Below are 21580 nucleotides of genomic sequence, written 5' to 3'. Positions count from 1 at the left end.
GTACCTCGTAGTCGAGGCCAAAAGGTGACAGAAGTGAAAAGATGACCCTCTCCACACCACACTGAACCACACCGACGACAGTGACTGAGTGGACACACACGCACAAGACCCAGACAAAACGCCATCGCGGCTTCTCAGACCCAGACCTGATCCTGGACTCCTGGGGGAATTTGGGGGCACGGAATTTCGCAACCAAATGTGTTGGCCGGCGGGGATGTGGGCTCACTGGGCTGGTCGAGGCGAGCGGCCAGTGGGTGTCAGTGGTGGACGAGCCGTCTCGCCGTTCTCCTTACGCCATTCTTCGGTCAATCCGTTCCTTCTCGGGTTAAAGCGAGACCTTACGAGGGCTTGAGGGGCTCAGGAGAGATCCTACTTACTGGCTACGGAGCCTGCCTACGGTATTAGGCAGGAGCAGGAGCCTCCCCCAGACCCAAGAAACTTGCTCGATCATTTGCTCGATGCTGGACAGCTCGCGTGTCTCGAGGGTCGATCAACACCCGACCAACGGTGCTCGTCTCCGCCCCTGTGTCCAGATCAATAACAAGTACATATCCCAACAAGTTAACAACGGTTACTTCGTACACCGCCTGTGGTCACAAATTGCGATTTAATCGAGTCGCCTATTATTTTAAGCGCATCGCTGGCTTTAATATTCGTTTCCCAGCTGGTACAGCATCGACTCCGGTCGCACAACCACGCTCTATTGTTTGGAGCTCTGCCAACGGAATATTTCCCTGCTCGCCTGGAGCAACCGTTGCGCTCTTCTGCATGCCTCGATTTTTCTGGGCCCTGAGACCTGCAGCAATCTTCCTTCGGCAACACTGATGTGGCCCATGCAGGGCAAGAAATGCAGATAATGCATGGGCCAAGCTTGCCGCAACCATCTCGCCGTGTCTCGTGGCTGTTGTGAACAGCAGGAGGTCTCCGAAGTGTCTTTCAAATCGTCGCCACTGGGGGCATCCATCCCGTTGGGAACTCGTGCGATCATGATTCATCTGATGACATAGAGTCTGATCACCAATGCGACGATTATCCGGCCAGCCGCCCCATCCCCATTAGCAGTCTATGTCAGGATAACTTGGACGTGTGTATATACATATGTATGCAACCCTTTCTGACAGAGAAAGAAAAGGCTCAAGGGTTTGTCGAGCATTCAGCACCACCGAGTCGCCACAGATGTGGCTACTTCTTAACAAGTACAATAAATCATGCAGTTGGTGCCGTTGGTCTGTTGCGGGGACCCCTGCTGATGCTGATCCTGGGCTGGTCCTTGGATCCTCCGGCTAAAAGCGCAATGAGGTTGAGCTTCGCCTCGGCGCCAGCTTAGCGGTCCTGGCCAAGTGGCCACCCAATCCGTCAGGCCAATATTCCTTTCGCTTGTGGGCGAATGTGCGCGAGGATGCGCCATCACCGCTGGACTCCGCGAGGAGTGTTGGTGCAAGTACTCCGCAGTTCCGTGACAAATTGAGGAACCCCCTTTTGGTTACCGATCACGATCCCTAACCCTCTTAAACGGCCCAGCAGGTCCTGTCACAGCTCCCCAGACGCAGGGGCTTCGTCCTGCATCATGCGTGCTTCACTTCACATCCCCCCCTATCAAACCCCCAGAGTTTTTCCAACGAATCCTCGACGCATGTCTCCTGTCGATCAATCGTTCTCTTCCGTTCAGTCGAAAGTTAAGCAATTTCCTACATTCTGCCCCCCTGCCAAAGTTGCAATGGCAGCCAGAAGAGACGAGAAAGATTCGCATATCAACGCGTCGAATCATCAGGATAAGCCCCGCTCTTGAGTCTCCATGCCTGCAAGGACGCCGGCTCCAATGATGCCGCCATCCCGAGCTTCTCTTAAGAAAACACTCTTGCCGCCGTCCTGAGGACCTGCTCTCATCACTAACCGGTCGATAAACCGTTGGCACTGTTCTTTGAAGTTGGGATAGTGCTGGATAATTCCACCAGTGTAAGCAATGACCAATTCTTCTGGTCCGGACTTCCAGGCTGTTGCACCGGGAGCCGGTGAAAGACCATCTCTGGCGTCACGCTGTGGCAGAGAAGGGACACTTGATTTGGGTGACGCTGGCTTGCTGTCGGTCAATACCATCCCGTCAGAAAGCGACGCAGGACTGCCAGGCTCTGACAATGCGATTTCGCCCACAGTAGCCAGAAGCCCGACTGTAGCGGCGGCAATAAGCCCGGCGGATCGAATCTGAACCATCTGCGCAATTTTGCGCAGCGCGCCGGCCGAATGCGGTGACCACCCCCAGTTCGAAGATTCCGGAGGAGGGATGCGGCGCTTCAATTCGCCAGCCAGTTCTGAATCTGACCGAGCCCGTGCAACCACTGCACTCACAAACGTGGTGCTAAAACTATAGCTGTGTACAATCGTCGCGGGAAGAGAGGCTGCGGGCACCGGTGGCTTGTGGGCACGCGTCATGTAATCAAAGAAAATGATGCGAATCAGCTCCCCAATGTATCGGCCTCCGGTCATGTATTCCAAAGGCTGGAAGCCGGGTCGCGCACATGCCTGATCCAATTGACGATCCCATTCAGTTGTAATGCTTTGTAAAGGCGCGCAAGCACCAGCGATTGTGATTTCTGTGTTCACAACCGTCTCTGTAGCATGAGGTTTGTTCATTCTGATCGGTTCGACTTTGGTCTCGCCCAAGCTGGAGAACTTCATGGGGATCGTGGCGTTGCATCCCGTTCCGACGATTATACCGGCGACGACCCGAGAATTCGGCAGGGACTTGACAGTGTATGCCAGTGAAGCGAGAGTCGCAATCGTGTCGTTGGAGATGGCCGTGATCTTCAGCCGAGGGAGCGGGCCGAGCTTTCTCCGCTTGGCCTTCGGGGACGAGCCTGTGGGAGACTGGCGGCGAGTGTGGCGGGCGTAGCCTTGCAACAGAGTAGATCCAAGATCAAGATCAGAACTGATGGTGAAACCTTTTCCCATGGGCATCAAGGTCGCGGACGATAGCTCCGTTTGCCTTGATTCGCGTGTCAGCACCTGAACCTTTGGATGCATCGTCGGACCTACATCATGGGAAAGCTGAAAGTGATGCCCATCGGGAGCTCGTCTGGAACGGGGACTTTGCCCATGTCCGAAGTCAACCGGTCCCCCACGACCTCAGCTATACAGTCGCCAATCCAGGCGAAGAGATCCTCTGTCTTATCCATCTTCAAATGCTCTCCAATGGGCCAGGCCTTCTCCAAGGTCCGCCGCACGCGAGGACGTTGAGCGTTGCGAATCGTCTCACGTGACCGTTCCACACCATTGGCTGTAGGCAGCAGCTCCTCCGTGTCGCCCAACAGTTCGATAAATGCCACCCGTAGATTAGTGCCTCCAACGTCGATGGCCAGAAATTGGCCCGTCTCATGTCCTGTGGGCAGTTTGGTTACCGGGGTAGGCAGAAATTGCTCTTCGGACCGTAAGGCTAGCTCTCCATAGACCTTGGAGAACTTGTAGGCCAGGTTGTGCACCAGGTTGTCGTCGATAAGCAGTGGCTGAACAAAAGCATCAAGATCATGCTCGAGATCATCAGGCGGCGGGCTTCCATTGCTGGCCGACCGATGCGAGGCCTGTTCCGACATGGCAGTAGACGGTTTTGAGATGTCGCAAACTCAAGTGGCTGAATGCTGGCACAAGTCGATACTTCCGTACGTTCACGTGCGAGGCAAATCGGTCAGCATCGGAGTAAAAGGGCGGTTCAAGGGTGGCCTCGCAGCAGATGTCAGGGGAATTGATATATTTTGGCTTGCCAGTGTCAGTTCGAGGATCAGGTTTCGGTAGCGGGTCAACGAGGGTTCATAGATGAAACAGGCACAGGATAAAGCGACCGTGCCCGTGAAGAACAGGATTCGATCGCTATATCTCGTGGATCAGATGTGACCCTGGGGAGTCGGAATGTGACGCTGGGATTGAAGAAGGGAAAAAGGGAAAAGTCAGCCTCAGGCCGTTTTCGAGTGCGAATCAGCAAGTGTGTGAAAAAGGGTTCAGGGCATCTTTAGGCGCACAGGCAGGCCCCAGCCGAGCGAGACCAACAGCAGCAGTTGTTCTGTGCACAAACGCGATGGTGGCTAATGAATGAGGCTTGGGAGGGGTAGGAATGGGGGAGAAAAGGGAGGGCTAGTGAGGCTAGACTGGCCATTTTACTGGGAGCAGTGGAGGCTACCAGGTACGTCTGATATTCCTACCGGGTACTGGGTACTCCAGACCGGCTGCCACATGGCTACCTAACTGTAGGTACAGTACTAACTTGGGTAGGGGGGAAGGTAGGGCTACCGCCACTTTTCGGAGCTTGCTATGGTACCCTGGCGACCCTAGGAGATGAAGTCATTCTGTATGCGTAAGCAAAGGTTCGAGAGGTCTCCTCGGCTTGATCTGGCCACCTTTTTTGCATAATTTGGCCTGCGATCACGGCAGCTGCTTTCCAGACTGGAGGATTCGGTGCTTGCACCTTGGATGGACGTGCCCCGGGTACGAGCTAGGTACTGAGCTCTGAGAAGTGGACTATCGGATTGCTATCTATCTGTCAAGCGCGTTTGTCATAACATCTCGAGAGGAGTGTCAAGCGACACTGACCCCAAAGATCTCGCATTAGAGGCATAGCTCGATACGTCCCAAATTTAGGTATAATAATGACGGAGTACTCCGGGGCGTCAACCGGTGCCTGCCACCGCCCTGCACTCCCCGTTGCTCCCGCTATGCACTGGTACTTGCTTACAGGCTCGCATATGTGCCAAGGCGCCTCCTCCCCTCATCTCAAAAAAGACCGGAACCCGCGAATCCACCGAGCGCCATCCAACTCACTCTTACACTAGTCCTGTACCCATCCATAATGGCTCTCCAACCGCCGCATTCCGACGAAAAGCTCCCGGCATACGAGTCGACGGCTCGCGTTGTACTCAAACAGCATGGCCCTCGACGACATTACCTCGTGAGGCGAGTCATCCCAGCTATCCTGACGATACTGGTGATATGTTCCCTGTTTCGTACTGCCTTCGTCTGTCACCACCACTACCACCCGCACCTATGGCGAACACCCGCACCCATCGTGGAGGATGAGGCCGCAGAGAGCAAAGTCCCGCTGGAAATACACGTCATGTCCAAGTGTCCCGACGCAAGGGATTGCCTGCGCGAGCTGATTGTACCAACGATGATCCAAGCCAATGAAAAGGTGGATTTCGCAATGTCATTCATTGGAAGGTATGCTATCCTGCACCTGGTCGCAAATCAAACCGCCGCTCACACAACTACAGCGTCGATCCCAATTCCGATGCGGTTTCGTGTAAGCATGGACCGGGCGAATGCCTGGGCAACATCATCCTCCTCTGCGCTGCGAAAGTCTATCCCGAAGTCAAACTCTGGCTCGGATTCGCAAACTGCATGATCACCGACTACCCCGACATTCCAAAGCGAGACCTTGTCCAGAGCTGTGCCATGGAACACGGTCTTGATTTCCAGCAGCTCAATTCGTGTATCAGCGAGGAAGGAGAAGGAATCGATTTGCTTCGAGCCAGCATCGAGAGAAGTCAAGAGAACAATGTCACAAGGAGTTGTACAGTCAGGCTCGCGGGAAAGGTGCGATGCATCCGTGACGGTGGGGAGTGGTATGATTGTCCCGGTGGCAGCTCCGTGGACGCTCTTGTTGACGATATCAACAATTTGTATGGCTAAGATGGCGCTTTGCTTCTTTGGTGATTTGAGTTGGCACTGGCAGATCGGGGCGTTGTTTACTATGCACGATACCCGAGCCCGACATGAGCGGCTCCCTAAGCTTCATCATCAACATTGTCTTAACAGATTGCGGTATGCACACTCAGATATGGTCGCTTCTGAATTGAGCCGGGACGCTTAGATGTATCTGAACATGTTCTCTCGAACACCCCTCTTCATGGCAACGGGCTTGCCGTCTTCAAGCTCAAGTCCAGCTTCTCCCCCATCTCCTGCAAGATTCTCCATAGCCTGCCGCATTTCCTCATCTGCTTCTGCCATGCTCTTGTGTGATTTCTTGAGTTTTTCCAATGTTTCTTTCTTTTTAGATGAGCCTGCTGTATTGGCTGCTTTGTCCCCAGATTCCATCTTAGTATTGGCTGAAGAAGTGAGCCGATTCTGGCTCAGCACATGATTCAGGACGAATGGTCGGCCACGGTAAAAGGCCGCGGAGAGAGGTAGAGCTCGTTGCTTCATTCCTGCATATACTCGAACTAAGGAGGAGGCTCTTCCGGCCTGAGATGGCCATGAAATGGTGCGCATTCGAGTTGAGGTTATCCTCGCCCCGTGGGGTGACAACCAAGATAACTCCAAGTATATGAAGAGCTGTCAACCAATGACGTGCAACATAGATGCCAAGCTCGGATGTTCTGTTCCAGCCAATGAGGCGCTGCGGCTGGACATCCAACGGTCGACGACCCTGGTCACCTCACATAACTTCCCTTTGTCTGCCTCCGTTGCCTGCAACTTTCGCCTTTACCTCACCTCCATCCCGTCTCATCGCTAGAGGATCCCCCGGCCGCCAGCTCTTGTCAGGGAAAGACTCGAATTGTGAGCGAACGAAGGAAGAGCACAAGCAGCGGCGATGGCGACGCAACAGTATTACGAGTTGTACCGGGGAAGCAGGTAGGTTTCCCTGTATCCTCTGGCGCCTGTTGAACTGTTATGGCGTCTATCGTAGAATGGGGCACCTTGAGAAACAAGCTGGAGAAGATGTTGACACAGACATGCAGTATCGGCGAGGCGCTTATCGATACAATTGACGATCTCATCAATGATGGCCGAATCGAACCCCAACTGGCCATGAAGATCCTCAGCAACTTCGATCGCGCAATCGCCGAGACACTCGCAGAGAAAGTCAAATCGAGATTGACATTCAAGGTCGGCATCGAAAACTGATAACCCACCTGGACTTACTGACATTCGCTGTAGGGACACCTGGAAACCTACCGATTCTGCGACGACGTGTGGACATTTCTTGTGAAGGACGTCAGATTTAAGAGTGAAGGCGGTCAAGAGTTCCATGCCGATAAAGTCAAGATTGTTAGTTGCAATTCAAAGAAACCGGGCGAGGCATAGGTGCTTTGATGAACGGGGACATCGGTCATTTCAACGGTGGTACTCTGTCAGCAGGACTGCGCGGTTATGGATGGCGCATGCCGACTTCAGACGTTGCTACAACATATTCTTTGGCCAATGGAAGAGATCATAACCGAGAACATTACATGGAGTTGACGGCTTGATATGGGTTATGGGCGCTCTGCATGAGTGAAAAATGATACCCCCTGGCTGGTTAGATTCTACTAAGGCTGCAAGAATGCGTCTGCCTACATCAAAAAAAATCTTGCGTTACCAACTTTTTAGGATGAATTTCATTCATAAGTCAGCTCCTCATTCTACTCGTATCATTTCACTCTTGAACGAAGGAGGGAGGACGAAAAGATGGCAGGGTACCGAGTAGAGGGTGGGGCAATCTAGCGGCAGTGGCAGTTGCAGCAGCTTCACCGCACGCCAGAACCCAGTTGTTCACACTTCGAGTCTTAACCCCCGATCATTGCCTTCAAGGTTCGCTTCAACCAAGAAGGCAGACATGCGTATAGCTCTTTCCAGGAAATGCCACCCGCAACGGGCAAACCCACCTTGAGCTTCTGCATATTAAGGTCTCCCAGGCTGTAACTGTCTAGAAAAACCAATGGCGCGCACCTTGCCGTGGATGGTGGACCATCTTCCGCCAGCAAAGAAAGCACGAGTGACTCCCGCGTCTCGTATCAAGCACGAGCGGGCATCCTCACCAGCCCGCAGCGAAAGGTCGGCCGATAATGTACCCGTAGCTGACTGGGGTAGTCCCTCAAAGGCAACTGCTTCGACGACGGACCGAAACCGTGAGTTCTCCAGAGAATGCGGCGAAATGAACTGCACTGACTGCTGGGTAGGGAGAACACCTTCATCCTCTCCTGTTCGAGTACCTCCAACCACAGAGTGAGTGCTTAAATTCGGCTACGCAGAGCTTTCTTTGACAGGTATCCCAGGCTCATGCGAGAGGGGTATGATGGCGACGACATCTATATCATGGTGGAAGACGAGTTCCAGACGGTAGCGCAGGCATATACCGCACATCTGCATCATGCTGAGTATAAGAGACTCGTCAAGCAAGCACGAGATGCAGCCCCAAAAGCTCTTCCTGAACCTACATCGCCCATGCCCGAGAAAACGAAGAGACGGCTCAGATCTGCCGCCTTGCACAAGAAGCAGAAAGAGACTTTGCGACGAGTCATCGGAAATTCGACTGTCGAAGATGATGAAGACGAAGACAAGATCACCGACTTGTGGTCTGGCACCAGTCTCGCTCCGCTGATGGCGAGTAGCAGCCAGCAGAAGATGTCTCTAGTTGGCTTGGAGGGAATCTCGAGCACTACAAAGGCCGGCATGGGCCTCACCAGAAGTCAGAGCCACAAACAAAGCATCAGACACTCGAAAGAAGATGGCCATGGCCAAGTCAATATCGCACAAAACGCATCCTTGAAACGAGACAATGTCAACCGGCTCTCGACCTCCCGTGTAATTCAATACAAGGCATCTCTACAAAACGGTCTACAGAACACGTGGACATCCCGAGCTTCCAACAGCAGTGTCCTAGACCCCAGACAGCCTCCTATGCACAGCAGACCTGAAGAGCGGCCTAAGAAGCACAGATTCGTTGTAGACCTCGATGATGATTCTTGCGCGGCAGCAACCGTGAGTGGATCTCAAAATAATGGACGCAAATCGAGAGCAACACCACCACCAACTGGCAAACCCTTGTCGAAAGATATAACAGATAAGGAAAAGGACAAGAAATCGCGACTCGAGGAAGTGCCAATGTTCATCATTTGATGTTCGCGCCAGACTTTGTACGTTATCCTATTTGCATAGCTTATCCAAGCTATTGTCCGGCATGACGGCCAGAAAACCACATACTGACCAGCGGAGAGCTCATCGGACAAATGGTATTTTGTCTACAGCCCGCCGTCACGAGCGAAAAGGTTGATTGTATGGGGACTTCTCTTGTGGGATCTCAATGCGTAGCTATTCTGTGCGCGGCTGAACAGTCCTGTCGCTGTGACTGTTGTCTTTCTATCCAGCAGTGTTCCCGGGAGGCTGTGTTTTCGAAGCAATGTACGTCGCTTGGGCATCTTCTCGAGCCTTTTCCACGAGGGTTGTGTTTCTGAGGGTCTTATATCAGCAAATGTTTCGTAGAAGGAGGGCGTTCTGGAGTCGAGTACCCGTCAACGTCTGTCCCCAAAGTGATATTCTCGCGACGGAAATCAGTTGGATGTCCCTTTAAGCAGTGCATATCAGCTTTCCATTTTGCATCCAATCGCCCTGTCCCTCCAGCAACTTACAATGATGATTTTTCTCTCCTTGGGAGTTCTTTGGAGGCGTCCTCGCAACTTGCCTTTGAGCCATTTGCGACCCGAGCGAAATTTGTCCATCGTGGCAGTCTTGAATCTCCGAAATGATGGCATTGACCGGTATGCAGCGAAAGGACAGGACTGGGTTTTCGTGGACTTGTGGGCGGGTTGGCTTTATTTGGTGGTCGGACGGGCGCCCTTGAGTTGAACTCGTTCCGATATACACCGACTGCAGGTGGTGAGCCAGAGCGTCCAGGCTTTGTTTGTCTACCTGACTTGGCCGTTGGAAGAGTAGAGGAACCGATTTTCGTTTGCCGCTCTATTATGACAAGACATATGCAAAGGAGTGACTGATGAGTTGGATGTGAAACGAAACCGGAAAGGGAAGGAAATATGGGAGACGAAGAACACGCAGCTCAGAAAGACAAGAAACTTGGAAAAGAGAGATGAAGGATCAGGCCATGACTTGGTGTCGCGGCGGTCAGGTTGCCTTGGTGAAGAACTGTAAAGACAAGGCGAGATGGAGAGGTGATGGCAGAATGCCTGGGATGCGGAGCCCTTCAAAATGTCAAACCGAGAGCTCAGAGCGCCTTCATTGTTCACCGACGCACACGCCCACACGAGCACACGAGACAATGGGAGATGATGTGCTGTTGAAGACTTTGTCCGCCCTCCAATGCCTCCGAGATGATCACGAACCAAGGGATCACAACTCCTTATATCCTGTAAATAGGATCAGGGCAAAAGTCAACCCTCGTCCTCGGATCGACAACTAAACAGAAGGATATGATTTCCAATACAACCGGCCCGGCACTCTCATGGCAGCACCTTCTGAAACAGTGGGACCGTTGACACAAACAAGCCACATTTTCCGCCTCTTACAAAAACAAAAAGCGTGGTCTGCAAGTTGTCGGTGCTGCCTGTGTTCCCAATTCCTCCCATTCCTCGGGTTGATCTAATGGCACGGGCAAAAGGTCGGGGGCTCCATTCAGGCATGTTGCCTTCGACGGCACTTGATTGGCATCTCTTCCAATTACCGGATTCCTCCGAGTTACACGACATGTGGGAGCAAGCAAGGAGGAAGGGCTTCCAGAAGATTGCCGGTTCGCAATGTTCAATTCTTCACGAATCTTCCCTCCCCTTTGCATGGCAGAAGAAAGGGGGAGCTGTCAGGACATTCAAGAGGAGGGGCACGAGTCAAGAAGGGATAATTGAATGCCATGCTGATCAATGGGGTATCGTCTCCATGGAAACCTCGCCTGCTTCTAGGCTGCGTAAGAAAGAATCAGGACTCGTTGCTCAAGTCATATATTCTATCATGGCGGCTAAACGACCGACTACATCTCTCAACGCCCCGAATCCTCTCAATTCAACATTTGCTTCACTTGGAGGGGACTCTCACGGGTGATTGGAATTGCCATCCGCGTCGTTGCGTCTCAAAGGAGGGAAAGAAAAGGCACCAGCACTCAATCCTGACTCGTATCCACTACTGCGGCCAACGCATACTTCTCATTTTGCTCCCTCATTTCCCTCGCAAACTCCCTCACATGCTCGGGGACATTTTCCACTCGATTCGCCTTCTCATCCCCTTGCACAACCCCTTTATATCCCACCGGCTCCCCAAAGCACTCCCACACCGGAATAACGCCGGTCCACACTGTGTCCCTGATATCCTCCCTCTTCAAGTCCTTGAGCTCGTCTCTCGGCCCGCCAACCCTGACTTTGCCGCTGCCGCCGACAACCTTGACCCTTAGGATGCTCGTGCTCTGCATTTCCGCGCCGTCCGGGGGGACTCGCGTGTGGCGCCACCGGTCGCGCACGACCGAGTTCGTGACCTGCTCCATGGCCCAGAGCTTCTCCTCGACCGACGTCACCAGGCTAGCGTAGCCGAACAGAGTGGCGGAACGGTAGTTGACGTCGTGCGTGTTGGGTGTGAGCGTCAAAACGAGGCCGTCGACGAGCGTGGCGGAGATGGTGACGGGCAATCCCTGCGCCGTCGTTCCATCACCGTCTGTCGCTGCAGGAGGAGGAGGCGACGACGTCGAATTCTGTGGCCCGGCATTGCGCGACAGGTTCATCAGCCTGGAACTGACGTAGCCATGCAGGTAGACGTCGAGCGGCTCGCCCAGCGACGCCGAGGGGTGTTCGAAGCTCGCGGCCACGCCGACCATGGGCAGCGTAACGGGAAACGGATTCGACGCGTCCGGCGTGTTGAACGAGACGTGCACGACCGTGCTGGTGTTGATGATGGTGTGGATTTGCTCAAGGTCGTACGTTGCTGTGTGTATCCCAAGAGTGTGTGAGTGTGTGGTTCCGTGATGATAATGCCTCGACCAGAAGGGGGGAAGTAAACGGGAAAAGAGTTAAAGCGAAGGAAACTCGAAATACAGGTACGCCATCGATGAAGAGGGGGGGAAGAAAAGATATCTCCCGCCAACAGAAATGTAACCACGACACAACACGACATCTAACCTGCCTGTCCGTCCCTCCGCGCGCTCGAATTCCAAGGAGAAAAGAATGATTCCTCCTTTGGCGCCCTCTACCTCCATGGGTCCTTGTTCCTTGCACACACAGACACGGACACAGAAACACAGGTAAACACGCTCTACCTCTCATTCTCATTCTCACCCGGAAGGTTGACACATGCTTGCGCTGCGGACTTGCTTACCTCGCTGATTATACCGATTGACCCTGTTGACGGGCGTCTTGGGATACTCGAGGGTCCTGCCGTGGCCCATCTCGATAGGCAGACAGATAGACAGACAGATAGACGGATGGGTGGATACAGGTTGTACAGGATGGAAAGATAGGTAGGTAGATAGATATATACTATCTCCGGCTGGATGGATGGATGGGGATGAGCGTGGTTCTTTCCCGTTTTCTTCTCTCCTTTTATCTTATTCAGGCTTGTGGTTTGTGGCTTGTGGTTTAATGTTGCAGAGACAAATGGATTTTAGCGTGCGAAGGGGAGGAAAAGAAGAAGAAACGGAAAATAGACAGGTGAAAAATATATGTTATTTATATTGTCGTCTCCCCGTTTCCTCAGAGAAGGAATGGCAGACGTTGGACCGCGGATAGATACCCACAGGTGCATATACTGGGTACACGTATATATATAATCCCACAATCATGGTCATGGTCATAGTCATATAGCATCTCTTTAGGTCACAGAATCACTATCAATCCCAACCCAGGGGCACACAGTATGCACCCCATTGATCCAATCCCCAACCTCCACAGCAAAAGTCTGGCAAAGATACCGAGTAGTCGGAGCCTTATCAGATATTGGTAACCTGCGCCATGCACGCTCGCTCGCGGTAGACTTCCCCTCCTCTCTTTTCCATTTCCAGTCAACCAATCCCAGTTCTAATCATCTGCCCGTTGACTGGCGGGCTCGCTGGGCCGGTCGCGAAGGGTGCTGAAGGTGAAAGGCTAAAGCCGCAGAAGACCGCACCCCGCAAATAGTAGGTCCACCCGAGCACAAAGCGAGAAATAAGCGAATCGGCAAGGCTCGCGAAGATAAGGAGGTCGTGAGTACATGACTCGCTGTAATATCAGAGTTGACGCTGTTCTCGCTTGGGCGTTCAAGGCATATAAGCGTCCGAGACGACTTTATGTGCAAATGAATCCATGCCGTCTTTTCTTCTTCTGCGGGGCATCTGCTGGCAAAGGCGAATGGACCTGAGGAGACAGCATGCACCCTGTTGGCGTGCTCATTGACGTATGTTTACTAAATGGCCTCTCACATAGGTCTCTCTAATTCAGCGCCTTAACAAACTATCGATGTATTTGTTTGCAGACTTGAATGCAACCTGTTGCAATCGTATCACAATTTGACTCTTTCTTGGCTGCCGCTGAGCCTTCGCATCTGAGGTCGGAAACTTGGACTTGCCGCCAGATTCACGCTTCCCGACGGCTGACCTTCCAAACTCGATCCCTGACCAGGCTCATTGGTACCTTCGGAAACTGAGCTCCTCGCCGAAGACGCCGTATTTGACGCATGAGGCTGAGCTGATGGGGCGCGACCACGCATTGGCCCCGATTGTTGCTGCTGGCCTGCTCGTTCGCGATTTAGAAGCCATTGCACTTGTGATCTGGTGCTGAATAATGCGGCGTTGGTGTGGGCTAACTCTTCTTTTATTCTTAGTGTTTCATTCATAATCTGCATTGAAGATCGAGCGTCTAGATCTGTGAGTGCATTAGACATCGTTGAAACGTCATGTTCCAGATTCGACACGGTTCCGCGCAAGGATTCGTGCAACGCAAGGAGGTGCTGTTGTGTTTGAGAAATGGAGGAAGCCTCCGGGTCTGGGGAGGGTGTCAAGGCGCGAAGATGTGCTGGCATGAGAAGATCACGGTGAGATACGGCTGAGGGGATGTGATCTCGTTCAATCTCCTCGATGTCCGAAGTCTCACCCGCCTGAGAATGGTCGGAAGGACCAATATGAGGGAGGACACGGTCATTGACAATGTCGTTTATTTTGTCAAAGCCAGCCTCGAGAACTTCATTTCGGACTTTGACCATGGCAAGCTGTTCCTGGAGAGATTGAAGCAGTTGCGCCTGCTTTTTGAGGTACGGCGCCATGCGAGCCAACGGACATGTCTTCACGTGATGGTCGCGATCATCGGGATGGAAATCGTCTGTACAGCCGTGTCCTCTGCCGGGACAGAGGTGATCTTCGTCGGCGCCGCAGATATGGCCGGTAATTCCATTCAGATAGTCCCTAGCCGAAATTCTCTGGCCACATCGCTTACACTTGACGCCCGTGTTTGGACAGTCTTCATCCTTGTGTCTCAGCCAATCGCCTTTGCCCAGTTCGATGACGGCGCCGCAGTCGCATTCAATGTGGGAGGTGTGGATGCACTGTTCCGGCACATAATTCTTTCGTTTGACCAATTTCCCACAGTCTGGATCCGGGCACTGAAGTCGCTCATGCGGACACTCTTTCGTTGCGTGGCGCTCGACGTAGCCTCGTGCGACGACCTCTTCACAATCCTCATTGGGACACTTGACTTTGATATCATTGCACATGTTGATGATCAATCGGGAGGCCTTGTGGGCCGTCGACAGCACGAAGGAACGACAAGAAGGACACTGATTGCGGGCCCCGTTAGAACCTCCTTCTCGATATTCTTTCAGGCATGAGTCGCAGAAGGTGTGATCGCATTCGAGGACAACGGGCTCGATGAAAGGGACGTGGCAAATCGGACACATTAAATTGCCGTCATAGTCGGCCACATAATCGAGCGCGCGGAGGTCGATGGTTTTCTTCTCAACGTCCCTAAACAGCGGCTCGTGGGATAGAGAGGAAGGAGATCGCGGAGGTGAGACTCGGGGACGAGAGCGAGCGAACTCGGCAAAGAGGGTGTCGAACTGCGACTGAAGCGGACTCGGTGAGGGGGAAGAGCCATAGGCTGGGGCGCCAGGGTATCTCACATCATCACCATCATCCATTTTGAAAGTTGGCAGGATTGAGACGACAATCTAGAGGGAGGGAAGAGGAGAACCTCGCACTCGGCAGCCAGAGGGGCATGTTTTAAGAGAGGGCGCTGTTTGGTTGAAGTCGGTGTGTGTTGTTGGAAGTGAATCGGAAGACGACGTGTGGAGAAAAGATTCGTCGCCTCGGGATTTGATGACGGTGATGGTTGGGTGACGGGTGTGTTGTTCCTGGGTCTGGGCCTTTAACTCGCCCTAAGGCCCTAAGTGGAATGGGGAGGGGCACACCCAAAGGGCACTATAGGTGACCCCTAGGCGACCCTTGGGCGACCCTACTTGTTAGGTAGATGCCCCCCAGCCTATATTTCCGGCTCCTGGTGCTTGGCAAGTGCAACTTCCGCCCACCCGCCCACTCGCCGGCTGCTGCTACTTGCCCCGGACTTTCCGCTGCTATTCTTTCTTCCAGGCAAACAGGCTTCAGCTGACCCGTCCAGGTGCGCTCTATACAAAAGAGCCTCTTGCCCCATGCGATTCGTCCAACTCTGTGAGACACTCCCTACATACGACATTCACGATCCTCGTCCAATCCCTCGTTCTCTGTCTCTTGCCTTGGTATCGACCCCGGGAACATCCTGCTGTCACCTCCAACCTCCCCCGCAACACTTCGCCTCGAACCTCGCGCCCAGTCGGACCTCGCAATGTCCAATCCATCCCAACTCCTTCTCCTCGCCGATCACATCAAACTCTCTCTTCTCGAGCGCCAGCGCGCCATCTCGCTAAACCTAGATCTCAACCCCTCGCAAGACTCCAACATCGCCCGCTCATTAGAATCCTTCCGAGAAGGCATTGAAGCCCTCTCCAACCGCTCTCCCGAAGACGAATCGCTGACACAACTGTGGAGTCAATATAATGACCTGTCGCTGCAGTTTCACGGAGAAAGTTCCACAACGACCGAAGAGACACTCTCTTCACCCAATGATCCGGCATTGAAAGAAGACTTTGAACGCGCAAAAACCCGGAAGCCTAGCGATGCCTCGCAACAACAGAGAGCCTCCAATTTACGGAAACAAGATGCGGCGGGGGCGCAGAGTCAAGGCGCCAAAAACGTCCGTTTCCGTGATGACCCCTCCCAAGAATCCCTCGATGCCCAAGATGAGGCGAACCGCGCCGCCCTCTTCCCTGCTCGCTATACGGACGAGGAGGGCTCTCGCGCTCGTACCCCAGACCCCACCGAAAGCATGGACAACCAACAAATCCACGTCTACCACCAACAAGTCGTCGCCGAGCAAGACGAGCAGCTTGACCGGCTGGGCGAGTCAATTGGCCGTCAACGTCACTTGGCCATGCAGGTGGGCGACGAGTTAGAGGGTCAGATCGCTCTCCTAGATGAGGTCGACCGGGGAGTTGACAGGCATCAGGGTCGGCTAGATGGGGCAAAGAGACGGTTAAAGGGTGTAGGGGAACGGGCGAAGCAGAATTGGGGCATGACTACCATTGTCGTACTGATTGTTGTTTTGGTGTTACTGATTGTATTGTTGAAGTGAAGCGATCTCGGGGAGGCGAACAATGCATCGTGCCTGGACAAGAGCAGGCAATCATGTATAGGTGGGTATATCGACAGGAACATTGGGCCCTTGGTGGTTTCTGGGGCCCCAAAGCGAACGAAGCGAGAGGAAGGGCGGTTGTTTAATATCCATGGGCGAGGTTTCCTTTGCGAGGCCGATGACGCATTGACATGCCACTCACTACATGCCTCCCGTGTTCCTCAGCTGTGCCCAAAAGCAATGAGAAAATACTCGATCAGGGCCAGAGAGGGAGGACCTACGGATGATACGAATCTCACTGGCTAAGTAAGCGATACCTTTTGGCCTTTGTCGTACCGAGTAAATTACAATCAATGAGAGCGGAACGCGGAAACGCGAGCCACAAACCAAATGTGTCGGGAAACGACTCTCGGCCTCACATGGAATATTCTCAGCCCACTAGCCTCAGCCTTGCCTCGCCTCGCCTTGCATCCATCTTGCTCTGGGTCTGGGACCGGGACTGGTCTGACTCTGACTCTTCAAGCGAACGGGTTTCTTGTTTCTTGTTCCTACCTAAACCGTAGCGGGCGACACCGATTTCCCGAGAGAGAGGAGAGAAAAAGAGAGGGAGAGAGAAAGAGAGAGAATGGTCTGTCCTGTTCGCTGAGTTCCCTAATGCAATGTAATCAATGTAACAAATGCAGTTCTATGCTCTAGCTCATCGGTCCTTTTTCCGGAGCCTTCGTCAAGCATTTCGTCTCCATCAAGCACACCGCGTGAATGTCATTGCGGCCTTCCCTGCCTTCGAGAATGGCGCATTCGTTTGTGTTTTCCCACTTAATTCGAGATGCCTGTCGGCCTCTATGGATTGGATTGGCCGGCCAGTCGTCTCGACATCAAAGGACCATCACCTCACGACAGCTCCCTTCAGCGTCTGAACCGTACATCTCCCTTTCCCCTCGACAATCAACCACCCTTTCTTCTCCTTGTCGCCCTCAATCTCCACGCCCGGTCTTCCAGCATCAAATCCAACGACACACTCCTCACTCGTGAAGAAGCCCGGTTGCACACTCTCCCACACTTTCTTCTTGGGATTCAATTGCTTCTCAGGTCCCTTGCCTTCCCCATACGGCCAACTCTCAAAGTAGACTGCATCGCCGGCCTCGCTTCCCTCCGGAGGGTTGACCAGTTCCACAGTGCGATCGGCGGCGTGCGGATCTGCACCTTCTTCCATCGGCGGGGATGCAGCCAGTACCATCGCTGCCGACTTGATGCTCCGCATATTCACAGGCTTCAGGTTGGCCACAACCACGACTTTCCGATTTTGCAGTTCCTCCAAGGGCACTAATCCGTTGAGGCCTGAGCATACTGTCCGCACAACTTTGCCCGTCTCCTCGTCGACTTGGGTATGTTCCGTCCCTTCGGGGTCGCCCATTGCAATGGTGGAGACATAGAGGGAATCAGCATTCGGATGCGCGATCGCGCGAAGAATGTGGCCGACTCGCAAGTCGATGAGGGCGGGAGACACAGGTGCTGCAGGCGTGGCGGGCGCTTTCGGCGGTTTGGGCTGTTTGGGAGCCTTTTCTTTCTTTTTGTTGTTGGCGGTAGTTCCCTCTGCGGGTGCCGGAGCTGAGGTGTTGGATTTGACATTCTCGGCGATCTCATGGTTGAGGGCTGCCTTTGCCTCGGCGGGGATGGCCTTGTCAATAGGTCCACAACTCGATGAGGGATCCATCGTGGCGGGCTGAGGTTTGGTGCGGCCGACGACCAGAGGTTTGTGTTGTGCGGGAGTAGAGGTTGACGTTGAAGTCGAAGAGACTTCGGACGTCATTGATGGTATGATGGTCAGAGAGGGTCCGGCAAGTAAACCTTGGTCAACGCTGTGGGTAGAAGACAAGGAAACAGGAGATGCTATCGGTTTCTTTGGTAGGATAAAATTTTCAAGTTGACTGTGGCGTGGAGGGCCGATCAACCGCGTGGTTTCATTCACTCTTGCGCGCTTTGCCTGGCCCTGGAAGTCCGCCTCCACCAAGGTCGTGATGTGTGTTCTTTCTGATCTGTGCCTTCCCTCCTCTGGCGCAGTCGTCTGGAATCTGTAGGGTTTTGGAAGCGAAATACGTTCAAGGGTGGGTGCACTTCGCACGCTGCGCGCAGGGACCGGCGAAGTCGAGAGTTTGTGTTCGCTCGGGGGAGGTGGAGGGGATCGCACAATGATCCTTCGGCGGCGCTTTACGGTGAGCTGAGGTTGAGCGTGAGATGGCTGACTCCTAAGGGAGTTGATTGAGGTGACTGAGGATGAGTGGTGGGAGTCAGAGTCACGCAGGTCGAAGCCTGATGGGCGTGACTGGAACCGGGACTGGAACTGTGCGGAGTCGATGAAAATTTGTGACTGTGGTGACTCTGTGGCACTTGCACTGCTTTTTGGGCCTTGCACGCCAATGAAAGCAGCTACGATCTGGCCATTGGATGTAATCAGGTTCTTGCGAATTCTGTTCCCATGCCGCCTGAGAGCATTCATAGCTCAGATTAAACAAGAAGCGGTATGTCGTGGCGATGTCTTTCACATGGGAAATGTGTGCTGGCAGAAAATAGTCGTCTTTGGCGCCCCTTTTCGAGCAAAAACATCTACTCCGTAATACACGTTCCGAAAGATCCCATTTCGTTGCCCACTTGATCGATCTTCCCCTTCTCCAAGGCACGAATGCACAGATTCTTTCGTGCACTCACGATGACAGCTCTGTAGTCTCGGCGGTTTGCTTCGAGGTGAGTGTCTTGGGCAAAGCAAGGGTTTGACGGTCGGATAAGTTTGAATCAAGTGGTTCTGCAGATCGCGCGTTCACTGACTCGTATCGTTTTTGCTGAAATGTAGCTCCGGATGAAGACGAACATCCCGTCGGACTCCTCGGACTATTGTGAGACGGTGCAGATGGTTTGGGGCGCTTGGGCTGGAGCAAAGGGAACATTGGGAAGAGATATCTGTGAGTGACCTTGCTGTTCTTCCTACCCCCTAAGTCTAACTACTCAAGGATGAACTTGGAGTGAAGATTCTAGGTATGACCACTAACTTGATCTTTTAATATGGTATCTTTGATAGACTATAGTAGTAAGCTATGGAGAGTATGCCGAATACTCTGTACTTGTTCTCTATATCCCAGGATGAATACAAGCACCTCCGGTGGAGAATAATGGCTCACGATTCTCCACAGAGTCCCCTTTCATTGGTTCACACTACTATATTGCCTGGATCTGATGGAGCTCCTGCATATCAACCGAGTCATCCTTCTTCTCTCCTGGCCTCTCAGTCACTTTCAAGAAGACCCAAACTTCACCTACTATGGCCCCCTGTTCCGCCTGTACTCGGTACTTCGCGCATCGAATTCCGTGATAAATCAGTTCTCTTCCAAGGTCTCGGAGTAGCCCCTGCTCTCTTCTTCGTTCTCCGTAAATATTCCCTATCAAGAGTTTTTGTGGTGACAGAAGACAAAATCTATCGAATGCCTAGACGAGGCTGTATATGACCCAGGAGATCAATTGCTTTATGATCGCAAGGCTGGCGCCAAGGCTTGTAATGACAGCATAGCGGTCCCGCCGTCCGCTTGAATATAGGCCCGATCCGTCGGCTATTATGTGTTGTGGATATATACTGGTCTGACAATCTTCCTAGACCGGGCGTCGGAAGACCGGAGACGTTCGAATACGATGAGTGGACTAGCATGGGGATAGGGGAACAGAATATCTGCATCTTGTTCCGTGTTCCTCTTCCCTCTCATGCGAGCTAATCTACCTGCTCTTTTGGCTGAATCATCATCGTCATCATTATCACCATGACTTGCCCTATCGCCATCGTTACAGGTGGCGCGTCTGGCATAGGCGCAGCCCTCGTTGAACACCTCGTCTCTCTGGGATGGAACGTGGTGATCGCAGACATCCACAAACCAAAGCACTCCCTCCCGGGCACCTTGTTCGTCCACACCGACGTTTCCTCCTGGGAGCAGCAGGCCGACATGTTCAAACAAGCCTACGCCTGGGGCAAGCGGCTAGACTTCTGTGCGCTGAACGCGGGCATCGATGACCGGGACGACATATTCAATACGCTCTCGTACGACATGCACAAGCCGCCCAAGAAACCGAACACAGACACTTTCTCAGTCAATATTACTGGAACGTACGCGATATTGAGCTTTGGCATCCTTTCCCCCTTCCCTTCTTTTTTTTTTCTTTTTTCTTTTTTGGCAGCGAAAGGGGCTCATAGTGACTAACCCTTCGATCTAAATGTATAGATACTATGGCATCAAGCTCGCCGCGCACTACATGACAGTTCTCAGCGGAGCGGCAGGCAAGCCGAAACCGGGTGGCAAGATTGTCGTCACCGGGTCTGGAGCAGGGCTATTCCCCAGCCCCGCCATCCCTCAGTACACGGCCAGCAAGCACGCCCTTATCGGCCTCGTGCGCGCGCTCGGCAAGAGCGAAGCTGCGGTCGAGGCCAACGTGCGCATCAACGCCGTCTGCCCGGCCATCGTCGACACCGGCGGCCTGCCGCTAGGCCTGCTAGACAAGCTGCTCCCCGGTCAGATCACGCCGATGAGCACCATCCTGCGCTGCTTTGACACTCTGGCCGATCTGCGCGACGTGGGCAAGGAAGACTGGGTCGAACGCGGTCCAGCGGGCGAGACGCTCGAAGGCAATGTTCAGGATTTGATCTGGCATTATCCGCCGGACAAGAAGGTGCATGGAGAAAAGGGCAAGACTTCGAGAGAGCCCGGGGCCTCCCAACCGAAGGGAGAGCAGATTGATTTTTGGTAGATGGACGTCCCTCCCTCTCTCTCTCCCTCAACGGGTTTCAAGTTTTTACTCCTGCGTACCTGCCCATGACCGTAATGAAGATAGACATATATGAGTGGCCAGGCAAACTGTCGTAATATAGATAATACAGTACAAGACTGATCCCTTTTTGGTTTGCTCAGAACGATGGCGAATTTCAGAACCGGATCCGGCTTCCAACGAATGGAGTATTTGTCTTTTGCCTCTGGTTCAAAAGGATGGAGGCAGTCAGTCAGTCTTACTACTTAGTTAGGCTGCATAAATACCGAGGTGATCTTCTGGGGGTATGAGGCTGGGGAAGAAACGGGGGTTGGGAGGGCCCGTGATGGAAGGCCATCCATCTATCTATCCATCCATCTTACCCTACTGCGAGAAAATGATTGTTCCTTGTGTGTGAATTAAGTGATCCAACGCCTCAG

The 21580-nt window shown here is 53.2% G+C and overlaps 11 protein-coding genes across 11 annotated transcripts; 5 read left to right on the top strand and 6 right to left on the bottom strand.

The window, feature by feature from the left end:
- Window positions 1-1767: 1767 nt before the first annotated feature.
- Window positions 1768-3587, bottom strand: A1O5_02038 (serine/threonine protein kinase; the record flags this gene model as incomplete). The annotated part of the gene is made up of 2 exons (XM_007742654.1): window positions 1768-2983; window positions 3034-3587. The coding sequence occupies 2 exons, from the start codon at window positions 3585-3587 to the stop codon at window positions 1768-1770; spliced, it is 1770 nt and encodes a 589-aa protein (XP_007740844.1).
- A 1247-nt stretch (window positions 3588-4834) lies between these two features.
- A1O5_02037 (uncharacterized protein) lies at window positions 4835-5673 on the top strand (the record flags this gene model as incomplete). The annotated part of the gene is made up of 2 exons (XM_007742653.1): window positions 4835-5202; window positions 5256-5673. The coding sequence occupies 2 exons, from the start codon at window positions 4835-4837 to the stop codon at window positions 5671-5673; spliced, it is 786 nt and encodes a 261-aa protein (XP_007740843.1).
- Window positions 5674-5850: 177 nt separating this feature from the next.
- On the bottom strand, window positions 5851-6078 carry A1O5_02036 (uncharacterized protein; the record flags this gene model as incomplete). Its single annotated transcript, XM_007742652.1, has 1 exon — window positions 5851-6078. The coding sequence occupies one exon, from the start codon at window positions 6076-6078 to the stop codon at window positions 5851-5853; it is 228 nt and encodes a 75-aa protein (XP_007740842.1).
- A 576-nt stretch (window positions 6079-6654) lies between these two features.
- Window positions 6655-7068, top strand: A1O5_02035 (transcription initiation factor TFIIA small subunit; the record flags this gene model as incomplete). The annotated part of the gene is made up of 2 exons (XM_007742651.1): window positions 6655-6870; window positions 6922-7068. 2 exons carry the CDS (start codon window positions 6655-6657, stop codon window positions 7066-7068), a joined length of 363 nt encoding a protein of 120 aa, XP_007740841.1.
- A 990-nt stretch (window positions 7069-8058) lies between these two features.
- A1O5_02034 (uncharacterized protein) lies at window positions 8059-8862 on the top strand (the record flags this gene model as incomplete). Its single annotated transcript, XM_007742650.1, has 1 exon — window positions 8059-8862. One exon carries the CDS (start codon window positions 8059-8061, stop codon window positions 8860-8862), a length of 804 nt encoding a protein of 267 aa, XP_007740840.1.
- A 246-nt stretch (window positions 8863-9108) lies between these two features.
- On the bottom strand, window positions 9109-9461 carry A1O5_02033 (uncharacterized protein; the record flags this gene model as incomplete). The annotated part of the gene is made up of 3 exons (XM_007742649.1): window positions 9109-9193; window positions 9252-9307; window positions 9372-9461. Coding segments are annotated over 3 exons (231 nt in total), but the record flags the coding sequence as incomplete, so codon positions are not given.
- A 1385-nt stretch (window positions 9462-10846) lies between these two features.
- A1O5_02032 (uncharacterized protein) lies at window positions 10847-12118 on the bottom strand (the record flags this gene model as incomplete). Its single annotated transcript, XM_007742648.1, has 2 exons — window positions 10847-11658; window positions 12049-12118. The coding sequence occupies 2 exons, from the start codon at window positions 12116-12118 to the stop codon at window positions 10847-10849; spliced, it is 882 nt and encodes a 293-aa protein (XP_007740838.1).
- A 1088-nt stretch (window positions 12119-13206) lies between these two features.
- On the bottom strand, window positions 13207-14835 carry A1O5_02031 (uncharacterized protein; the record flags this gene model as incomplete). The annotated part of the gene is made up of 1 exon (XM_007742647.1): window positions 13207-14835. One exon carries the CDS (start codon window positions 14833-14835, stop codon window positions 13207-13209), a length of 1629 nt encoding a protein of 542 aa, XP_007740837.1.
- Window positions 14836-15515: 680 nt separating this feature from the next.
- A1O5_02030 (uncharacterized protein) lies at window positions 15516-16361 on the top strand (the record flags this gene model as incomplete). The annotated part of the gene is made up of 1 exon (XM_007742646.1): window positions 15516-16361. One exon carries the CDS (start codon window positions 15516-15518, stop codon window positions 16359-16361), a length of 846 nt encoding a protein of 281 aa, XP_007740836.1.
- An 886-nt stretch (window positions 16362-17247) lies between these two features.
- On the bottom strand, window positions 17248-18858 carry A1O5_02029 (uncharacterized protein; the record flags this gene model as incomplete). Its single annotated transcript, XM_007742645.1, has 1 exon — window positions 17248-18858. The coding sequence occupies one exon, from the start codon at window positions 18856-18858 to the stop codon at window positions 17248-17250; it is 1611 nt and encodes a 536-aa protein (XP_007740835.1).
- A 1306-nt stretch (window positions 18859-20164) lies between these two features.
- Window positions 20165-21143, top strand: A1O5_02028 (uncharacterized protein; the record flags this gene model as incomplete). The annotated part of the gene is made up of 2 exons (XM_007742644.1): window positions 20165-20505; window positions 20621-21143. 2 exons carry the CDS (start codon window positions 20165-20167, stop codon window positions 21141-21143), a joined length of 864 nt encoding a protein of 287 aa, XP_007740834.1.
- Window positions 21144-21580: the final 437 nt, after the last annotated feature.

Source organism: Cladophialophora psammophila, assembly GCF_000585535.1.
Source record: "Cladophialophora psammophila CBS 110553 chromosome Unknown aczJe-supercont1.2, whole genome shotgun sequence".
NCBI lineage: Eukaryota > Fungi > Ascomycota > Eurotiomycetes > Chaetothyriales > Herpotrichiellaceae > Cladophialophora > Cladophialophora psammophila.
Note: the sequence above shows the minus strand (reverse complement) of the source record. Positions and strands in the feature narration are given on the sequence as shown.